Source organism: Betta splendens, chromosome 2 (assembly GCF_900634795.4).
Source record: "Betta splendens chromosome 2, fBetSpl5.4, whole genome shotgun sequence".
Taxonomy (NCBI): Eukaryota; Metazoa; Chordata; class Actinopteri; order Anabantiformes; family Osphronemidae; genus Betta; species Betta splendens.
Genome location: NC_040882.2, coordinates 27,531,745 through 27,542,185, shown reverse-complemented (window position 1 = coordinate 27,542,185; position 10,441 = coordinate 27,531,745). Strand labels below are relative to the sequence as shown.

Sequence of the window (10,441 nt, the reverse complement as noted above, 5' to 3'; positions counted from 1 at the left end):
AGTATTTATTAAAGCGTGTTTGTTGATGAAGTGTGTTGAAGCATTATCCTTGTTCCAGTCTGTGCACAAGCAGCAGCTGGACTTGACTGCAGCAGCCACATGTCAGTGGACAGACTGCAGACGCCTGATGGACCCAGACATGATGTGATGTGTGTGCTGCAGTCAATGCACTGCACCAGTACATTGACTGGGCTTCACCACTGCAGAACCCACGCTGTTCAGAAAGTTGATGAGTGTCACCTCACATGACTGAGGCCGTGACAGGTGGAGCCTGGTCTGGACCGGGTCCTGCACCGGGTCCTGTCCTCGCTGTAGGAAGGAGAGATTCCGCAGGTCTTTCCTTCCTGCTGTCAAACTTCACAATGAACAATTATAAGATGGTGCACATTTCCACCACACTGCCACATACTACATCTCCAGGGCAATTGCACCAGTTAATTTAATATCTCAGTCACTTTGTCTGCTGCAGTCACCTTACCTCATTGTTATGTGTAATGATGACCTGTGGAGTTCTCATTTCTAACAAAGAGGCAACACGGTCAAATGTCAATATGATTTATTATAAAACGATCAACAAATTAAAGTAACCACTTTATGAGTGTGTAGTATGGGGCTGTCAGTAGTGCGAGCAGTGCATGGATGCGTGAAAGACTGAGCGTGTGCATGGTGTCTGAAGCAGAAAGGAAACGGATCACAGAACAAACCAACCCAAGAGAAAAACACAAACATCAATCAGCCTTCAATAAAAATCTAAAGTGCAAGACATGAACGTAAAGGAAACGATCTGAAGCACTTCTTAAAGTGGAAGAGTGAAATACTTGACTTGGCCACGTACATAAACAGAGACGCCACTGCTTCTGCTGCTTCTCTCTCCTCCTCTGATAAAAACACAAACATGCAGCCGTCATTCTTCTCTCCAGGTCTGACACAAACTACATCTGTAAGGGATGACGTCAGACATCATAAAATGAGTCAACATTCATCCCATTTATCAACAGAAACAACAAACTACCTTCACTCATTAATTTAGGGCAAAGACTGACGGCTTTATTATTGGATATAGTGTGTGTGTGCGTTTTAAACCCGATCTCTGAACACTTTCACATTTGTGATTTACTTCTAAAGGGTTAAGTGGTGGTTCAACATTGTCAAAGATCAACCTGGAAGGATAATTCTGACTTATAATTATGACTACTTTCACCAGCAGCTACATTTGTACATGTGTAAAGACTTAATCAGAGGTGATGTAGAAGCAGAGCAGCTCATCAGAAACTAGATGCCTGCTCTGTAGGACACCTTTTTCACTAAACATTTTAATTTGACTCACAATAGATTTTACTTAAAGCACCCTTGAACACATTCCTGATAAACTCAACCCCTCAAGTTTCCCTAGACTAATACAGCCCACCTCCCTGCCTGCTAGCGCTACCCCATCACAGGCCATTGGCTAAATGTGATAAAAGGACAAGCCTAAAAAGGGCTACTAATACAACATATTGAAAAATATTATGAAAGGCTGAATTAGTGACAGGTTTGACCCAACAATTTTATGCCAATATAGACTATAATGAAGACAGCTTCAATACAACTATAATAACAGTGACTCTCCAGGACCAGGAGTGGGCGTCCCCGATCTAAGCCTTCAAATAGGCAAATCACAAACAGCACTAATCGTCAACCCAGGCAGACTAAACCTATGAGTTCACCATGGATGCGATGGTTTTCATATTTACGTGTATTTCAGCACATCTTAAGCATAAGTGAGATGATCTGAAGAGATGACAACTGACTGACAATTTGCTGGTGAGAACAATCAAGTTCTCTATCACTCGAGACCAGTTACATATATAATATATGCTACTGGTCTTGAACCAGTTACATATATTCCATATGTAGCTTACATATTACATATGTAACTGGTGAGGAGACAGAGTCCTGACGTTCTAAACCAGTCTTGGCTTATTGCTGTAGTTTGTTGATGCAGAGGTTCAGATTCTCTCTGCAAAAAAATCTGAATTCCAGTGTGTCTTTCCCATTGATTCCTTCCCCGTCCCTCGTACTTTGAGATTATATGGGGTCTCCCTGGGCTTTCTCCAGGGGTTATGCCACTTTGCTCAACAACAGTATAAATGTGAGAAACCAAGAGACTTTTACAAGCAGAACGTATTAGAAAGCAAATAAATCGGTCGGTGAACCTTTATTGCAGCTGCTTACTCATTGGCTCATAGGGTCACGTTCATCGCTCTGCCCAGAAATAATGTTTAAATCCACTGCTCAGATCAGAGTGTGAGTGTGTCTCACCATCAGTAGAAAGACAACCGAGAGTTGATATAGAGCCTTTGCATTTGGGAGACAGGAGGGGTGAGGGGAAAGGGGGAAGCGGGGGGAGGAGGAGGAGGAAGGCAGGAGCCAGGGAAGGCTCTGCTGATGCAGGTGAGGACCCCAGGACTGGTGGCACAGGGAGGGAGGGTGAGTGGTGGAGAGGGGCTGCTTGAAGAGCTGCTGGAAACTCTGCTCCGAAAGGACGAGCCTGGAAACGGGGGGAGAGATGGGGAGAGACAGGGAAGGGGGGAGAAAGGACTTCAGCCGTGCATAAATAAATCAATAAATAAATGAATGAATGAATGAATGAATGCATGAATGAATGAATGTGTAATATGAGCACCTGCTTCCAGCTGTGACAACACATTATCATTGTCTGTAGCAGACTTCTGATTAATATGATGTTGCTTTAAAAAAAACAAACAATGGCACAAAGACATACACTGTATTCAGACAAGTTACTGTGAACTAAAGTAAACATTTATAGGTAAAAAAAGAGTGAAAAAGAAAAAACGTGTAAACGCAAACTGAGCTCTAACCGTTTTTTCATTCTACCGATAGTCTCACGGATGTGCTGTCTATATACAGTAGTCTTAAAGTTGTACAGATATGTCTGTCCTTGTAAGAATTACAGTTGAACATATACGTGCACATTCAATCTTTCATGAGATCTGAGCCACCAACCAACATCCCAGTGGGGTGTGATGGACCTACCCAGGTTCCACAGGGCGGTCTGTGCAGCCAGCTCTTTGGCGTCATCCAGCAGCACACACAGCTTGTCTGGGATGAAGGTGCTCTTTGTGGATGTGATCACCACCTGAACACACACACACTAAGTCAGTTACATTTAAAACCATCACCAGTTCACTGTCTTCAGATCAGGAGACGGCAGAAAAGGAAGACCTTTTATTCTCTTGTGCCACGTTTCTCCCACTTGATTCAATAATGTCGTCTTTGTTTAAATTAGTTAGAACATTTGTTATCATATGTTGTTCTTTTAAATGTAGAACTATGATTGTATTACCCAGCATCAGGCAAACAAGCAGCATATAAGCAAAATGATTCATAGTTCATAGTTTCACAAGTGGTCACATGACACTAACTGATGCAATGCTCTGCTATTGGCTAGGAAATAATAAATATTTTTATTGTTTTGTTGTTGGCCATTGATTTGTCGTTTTATCAGCAGCGGTTTAACACCTCATAGAGGAGCAGGAGCCTCCCATCCTTTCCAGGTGTGGAGTACAGGTGGTACTCCGGCTGGCTCCAGAAGTTTTTGTGGCAGTACAGTTCCAGGAGGCCGACAGCAGAGACGATCTGACTCTGCTTCAGTAACTGCAGGCTGGTGGGGGAGAGGGGAGTGCCGGGTAACAGAGGGAACACACATCTGTCCAGCTCATCTGAGGAAGCACGATCACACACAGGATTAGCTTCAGTGCTCATTACAGCAGACATGATGCCTCACGGCGGCTTCAAAAGCTGACAGATCATCTTCAAACATGATGATTCCATGTAAATACGGTAAGGCTTGATTTATGTTTCAGATGGAGCACACATTTAAACATCATGACTGCCCATTGTAGTCATGTTTGTCTGAAAAATGTTTTGTAATATTGTGTGTGTGAATGGTTGTCTGTCTATGTGTTGCCCTGCAATGGAATGGCGACCCGTCCAGGGTGGACCCTGCCTCCCGCCCAGAGCCAGCTGGGTTAGGCTCCAGCCCCCCGCGACCCCACATATGGGAATAAGCAGCTTGGAAAATGGATGGATGGATGGATGTTTTGTAATATTACTTGATTGATTCAGCAGAAGACTTCATGCTATCAGAGCTGACACAATAATTCTATCTTTCATGAGCAGTCAGCTATCCAAATTGTTGCATCAGCTTCATGTAGCAGCCACTAAACCCTCCTCACCTCCTGCTGGTCCTGAGTGGAAGGTCCTCTGGAGATAAGGCAGAGACACGGTCCTCTGCAGAGTGTACCCATCCACAGGCCTGTCCATCATCCCTTCCTCGTTCTGCTGTGGACCGAAGGTCTCGTTCCCGCTTCCTGCTGTGAATTCCCTGCTCGTGTACTTCCTTCCAGCTGCGATTCCCTCTTTGATCCCAGCCGGTTTGGCCAGAGTCACCTCCACTGTCGCGCCGTCGATCTCAGCTCCGTTCATGAGCTGCAGAGCAGCGATGGCGTCCTCGCGGCAGTGGTAGTGGACGAAGGCGTAGTCTGAGAGCTTTTTGACGCGCTCCACGCAGCCAGGATTGAAGCTGGAGAAAACCTTACAGAGAGTTTCTTCAGTGGTGCCTATCATCAGGTTACGCACCTGGAACACAAACAGGTCTAAGAACTACTTCAACTGCCACTGGGCCAACAGCCTCTAGCCCCATGTGTGGTCACGCTGACAGGCTTTCAGGTTGGTGGGTGGTGTAGGTTCAACGTTTCAGGTGGTGACAGCGCTGCTTATGCCTGGACCGGTTAGTAAGTGTTACATGTTGGCCTCGTACCAGGGTCTGAGAGCTGTTATTCTTTATTGGTTAGGTTGTACAGTGTTATTTATATTATATTATTATAAATAGTATGTGTGTATGTATGTAGGTATACATACATACGTACGCACGCACGCACACACATATTTTTTTTTTAAGACAAACAAATATATAAATAAAATCTGCCACATTAATTGGTCGACTTCACACCCACTGCTTTGGTCTTTTTCATTCTTACAACAAATCAATAAAATACTCTGTTTCATAAAGGCTAAAGGAACGTACATCAGCTGCTCACAAGCAAAGTCTGATTCCATATGTTATTTTCTGAAACAATCACATGTATACGTACGTATAGGACTCTGATGTGCTGCATGATCTCCTCGTTGACATCCCTCTCGGGCTTAGCCCAGTCCACCTGGATGTTCTGACCCCACAGCTTGAAGGTTCCTGTGGAGAATAACGTGGTCACAACCAGGTTAAACTGAAGAACATCTTTGTTTACTGCCTGCGCATCTCTTTGCTTATCCTGTCTTTCACCTAAAGTATGAATGGGATTCACTCTATACAGAGAGTAGGTCATTTGTGAAGTTAAAATCTAATTTCTACATTGTACAATACTGAAAATATTGAAATTATTATGACATATCATCGAAAAAAGTCAATATAACAAGTATTTAAGTTACTCATTTTGAATTCACTAGTTTCCAGGGTCACTGTATCATTGCAGGTTCTGTTCCCAACCAAAAATGATCTAAATGCTCTACATTCTAGTTTTGTGTCATACCACCCTCTGCTGGACAAACACAGGAATGGACTCACAGCGCAGATGCTGCACTTACTGTAATGACACATTATATCATCAGGCAATGGCAGCGACAGAACAGAGACAAATTAAAACAAAGAAGAAGACAAATATTGCAATATTTATATTATATTATTACAGCATCCATTTACCCTACCTATGACTCCATACTCACTCTGTATAGTGTTGTACTCTGCCAACTCAACTTAATTATGATTCTGTACTTTTTCTTTTATTGTGCCTGTGCTGTGTGGGACAAAATTTCCCCTCTATGGGACTATTAAAGGTTCTCTCTCTATCTCTAAATGCTTCTACAGCTCACATCTGATGATCCACAAGTTAAAAATCAGACACCCACAGTCAATTACCGGGTATGAGCTTCCTTCGGGCCAGGGCTGCGGCTTTGTGAGATTCATACTCAATGAAGGCAAAGCCTCTGTTTCTGTTCCTGTCTGTAGAGTTGGGATACATGATTACATTCACAGCTCCCTCTGTCACCTATGGCATGAGAGAGATGTAGTAATTAGAGAGAAATGTGTAAAAGTTGGTAATAACACATGAGTTTGTAAAAGCAGCTGAAACAATCAAGCATAAACATCTGATGTTAAGGCAAAGATTCCACCACACAACCAAAAGTATGTAGACACAACACTTGAGTTTTATAGATGTCCAATATTAACTATGCATTTGCTTTTAATGTTCCAACATATAGTGTATTTCCTACAGGTTCTGTGCTGCAGGGTTTTTGTTAGAAATCTAGGGGAGGCAACTGGTTCACAGTGACATAATCCATTATCTAAAACACATTTACTTGCGTTTAAAATGCTGATGGTTGGTGCATGTTAAGAATGTTTGATTTCTCCAACAACTAACTCCTTCCTTTCATAACTGTCCGAGGAGCAGATACGTTAAACTTAGTGAGGAAAGTACCTTTTTCATCGCCTCCATTAGTTCATCTCTACTTTTGTCTTTGGGGATGGATCCGATAAACAGTCGACAGTTGTCCCGGCTCACGCACACGCCGATAAACTTCCCAGGACGGATCTCATAATTGTTGAGCATCTGGATGGCTCTATGAGCTGCCTCTCTGAAACACAGTCATTTGAAATACATTTGAAGTCTATTTCCTTTCCACATCCCCCACACAATCTAAACCCATTGATTGAAGATGAGTAGTACTTCACAGATTAACCAGCCCCTCAGGAACTTGCAAGGTAATTAGTGTCTATCCCTTCATCACACAACTGTTGTTGTGAATTTTACTTAAAAAATAAACAATAATAACTTGACAAGTAAATATTACATTGGTTAAAAGGTTTTTAAATCTGCATGTGCATTGAATTAGGTGAAAAATATACACATTCATTTAATACATATACATTCTGCCCTAAAACACCAGGGACGTTCACAATGAAGCAGCAAAACTCTATTTCCATCAACTACCTGTGAGCTCATACACAGAAAGGACAGGAGAACAGAAGTTACCTATCGGTGTACATGACAAAGGCGTAGCCGCGGTTCTTCCCACTGAACTCCATCATCAGTCTGAACTCAAAGATCTTTCCACTTCTCTCAAACAGAGGAACAAGTTCATCTTCATATATTTCTCTTGGAATCTTCCCCACAAACACCTCACAGCCGCGTGGAGGGGGAGGGCCTTCCCAGCCTGCACCACAGAAACAGCAGACCTCAGTCAACTTCACAACTTGGATGACTTTTTTACTTTTTTTTTACTATCTACAGTACATCTGCTGTGTTTGGTGTTTCAGATTCTGCCATGTTACTATTCTGTTTCTCTGCATTAGATATCACTATAATTAGCAACCAATTATTTTTTATTTATTTTTATTACCATGAATATCATGAATATGTTCCCTTTAGTCTAGTCTTTGATTGACTTTTATAGTTACCATCGAGCATTGCTCGAACATTCGCACACCTGGCGGGGGTCCAAACTTCCTCTGCCCGTTCTCCTGCACCATGTTGTATCCTGTCTTCTGGATTAGAGCAAGCAGAGCCATCTGCTTGGCGATGGACACCTCAAACTCCTCGGAGCTCACCAGCAGGCTGATTTTAGGAAACGCTCTCTGCCTGCCTCCATCTGAATCCGTGTCACTGTCTGTGCAAACAGCAGAAGTGTTGGTTACATGGTCACAGGATTTAAATCAGACTCCTTCACTGAACTGCAGCTGGAGTCAAGTTATAAGCAAGCAAAAAACGAGCAAAAAAGCCAAAGTTTCCAGATGTTTCATTGACAATGAGTTATGTATTCATGTGACTAACAGAAAGATCAAACATTCTCATGTTAAGTTCTCAACTGCCAGTTTGTGCTTTTATTGTTCTAGTGAACACAGGTTTAGGTTAAACATCTCTGGTCAGATAGACAGATCGAGCAGGAGCTTCAACGAAGGTAGAGCATCGTTCATGGAGGATCTGACTCAGTCTAAAACGCTTTAACAGTAAATCAAGCATTCATGACTAGTGACTTTGCTAAGACGTGAAGCAGCAGCCACCGTTAATCTGAACATGCTCTCAGTTTGTACATCTGTGAATCAACAAAGTTAAACTGGGACAGAAAAGCACCTTCACTGAGATACTGGCCCCAGTTACTGTTTGGTAACGTGAAAACAGCATCTTACTGGTTATACTGGTTTTGGACAGGCCACACAGTGGTGAAGGTATGGTTTATACTGCAAAGCAGTACAAGAGACGATTAGAACCGAGCCGTAGTCGCCAACACACGGAGCTACAAGTCTGTAGGAGCCGGTGCGCGCTCCCGCGAACGGAAGTCACGTTTTAAAACGGCACCTGTCTTAGCAACGAGCCACTGGGTTTAAAGTACAATGTGTTTTTAACAACGTCCAACTTGACCAAATGGACCACAGTAACCCAGTAAGTGTTCTCCGTCTGAGCGTGTGCCGGACCAGGCTCCAGCAGAGCGCGGTACCGAGCCGTCACTTCAGCCTGCACGCTAGACGACGCTGTGGCTTTTATTTTGAAATCCGCTGTTTTTCCACAACCTTCCGTTTTTACTGAAATCGTTTCCATTGGAAGCATTTTCACTTGTATTTGTGAATAGTTTCCAGCAAATTGTACAGACGACTAAATGTTCACCCGTGTGCGTGAGAGGATGACGCTGAATAATGACCCCACGGCATCTCACACGTGGAACTTTCTAGCTTATACTTAGCTAACTAGCTAACTTTGACTTACTGAGGGCATGGCATCCTTTCAAACAGCTAAACTAGACCTAACTTTAAATACTAGTCAGCAAAACGAGGTCAGTTTATGTACTGATACTCACTGTGTGCAGTGGCCAACTACTTTATTTAAGCATGAACACGTCGACAGAATAGCTCCACAAACCAAGAAGCCAGAACGTACTTGACGTTAGCTAACCAGCGTTAGCCATCAGCTAACAAGGTAAAAGTAACGATTGTTTCCCGCAAAATGCAACAGTTGTTGGTTTTTTCCAAACCACTTAAAAACTCACCTTGTCTGGACATTTCCCCTTGATTTAAAAAGTTGTTTTAATAAAAGGAATTTGATAATGTTTTATGTGTAGTTAAATAGTCGAAATAAAAAAACCTCTTTACTGTCAACTGCCAAAATTCGATAGACTTGATTCGAATCTTGCGCCGCCAATCAGCGCGCGAGCCTGTAAAACATTGATTTATTAATGGTCAAAATGTAAAATAAATATTTAATGAATAGTTCAAACTAAAAATTGTAAATGTTTTATTTAACTAAATCCATTATATCAGTGTAATAATATACAGTCAGCAACACTGAATTTAGCAGGAAAGATTTTATAATCTAGTGACAGAATAAATTATTTATGACAATAAAAATAAAAACATAGTATAAAATAAGTTATAAAAAGTCAATAGACCTGTTGATTGTGGGGCTAAGCTCATAAATTGATACAGAATTGAAATGTGTTTATAATTAAAACTATAAGGACAGTAATGTGAGCTTAAAGTCACAAGTAAAAATTTATTTAAATATTACATTAAATTAATTACACTTCCCTGCTTCAACCTTTCTGCTCTACATACAGACTGCTGGGGGTCACTGGGGTTCGCGACACTGAGTCACAGTATGAGGCAGTGATGTGTGCTGTTCACAGCTGTGCAGAGCAGAGCTGCTGTCCCTCAGCAGCTGCTGGGCTTCAGTCCTGGACCTGGAACTGGACCTGGAGCTGGAGCTGGAGCTGGACCTGGATGTGTCAGGGCCTGAATCAGAGGCCGGCTGGTTGGTCCTGCATGGAAACAATGCTTTGACTGCTGTGTGAAGCTTTTTAGTGTAATAAACAGCTGTGAATGTTGGTTCAGTATGTGGCATCTTGGCAGGTTAATTACTTTCTGACAGACAGAATGAGTCATAGTTATTGAAAGGGAAATGTCTAAACTCATTTGAATTGTGAGTTTTTTTAGCTCAAAATTTGTCTATGCACACTGTGGAGGCGCATCATAAAAATTCAAATGTGCTGTCATTATTTACAGTCCCACTGCCTACAGGACATTATGCAAACCACTCCTGTGACCTGGTTGGATAAGAGACAATTAATACACTTCATAAATGTTAGAATCAGATGAGCAGATACAGAAAAAGTTAAGAAATTCACAAGAAGGTTCCTGACAAAATTCAGAAGACGGCTCCTGAATAAAGAGTTTCAGGTAATGTTTTAATTAGTTGTATTGTCTGTAAAAAAGTCTGTAGTGTTGATTCTCAGTATTTTTTGCACATTGGCTTTGATAATAAATAAACCTAACATATAAAGTATGTAAGTAATTTATTTATGAAATGTAATAATTGTGTTGTTTTCAGGA

General features: G+C 42.0%; 1 protein-coding gene across 5 annotated transcripts; it reads right to left on the bottom strand.

Moving 5' to 3' along the window:
- Window positions 1-539: 539 nt before the first annotated feature.
- rbm46 (RNA binding motif protein 46) lies at window positions 540-9,261 on the bottom strand. Of its 5 annotated transcripts, none has more exons than XM_029142906.2 (11): window positions 9,103-9,261; window positions 7,549-7,728; window positions 7,095-7,275; window positions 6,540-6,696; window positions 5,978-6,107; window positions 5,157-5,254; window positions 4,239-4,641; window positions 3,523-3,722; window positions 3,037-3,139; window positions 2,302-2,530; window positions 540-938 (listed from the first exon to the last, which is right to left on the bottom strand). In XM_029142906.2, exons 1-10 carry the CDS (start codon window positions 9,113-9,115, stop codon window positions 2,304-2,306), a joined length of 1,692 nt encoding a protein of 563 aa, XP_028998739.1. In that variant the 5' UTR covers window positions 9,116-9,261; the 3' UTR covers window positions 540-938; window positions 2,302-2,303. The 5 variants fall into 5 exon arrangements, with proteins under 5 accessions (XP_028998739.1, XP_028998740.1, XP_040925778.1 ...); XM_029142907.2 differs by having other exon boundaries at window positions 540-878; XM_041069844.1 differs by having other exon boundaries at window positions 540-2,530.
- Between the last annotated feature and the right edge of the window lie 1,180 nt (window positions 9,262-10,441).

Bases quoted from the DNA above. Each gene is read 5' to 3' on its own strand.
- rbm46 (XM_041069844.1), bottom strand. The intron at 5,255-5,977 runs GTAATTGACTGT...TATTCTCCACAG, and splicing joins CCGAAGGAAGCTCATACCCG to GAACCTTCAAGCTGTGGGGT. The intron at 3,140-3,522 runs GTGTTAAACCGC...GTGTGTGTTCAG, and splicing joins GGCTCCTGCTCCTCTATGAG to GTGGTGATCACATCCACAAA.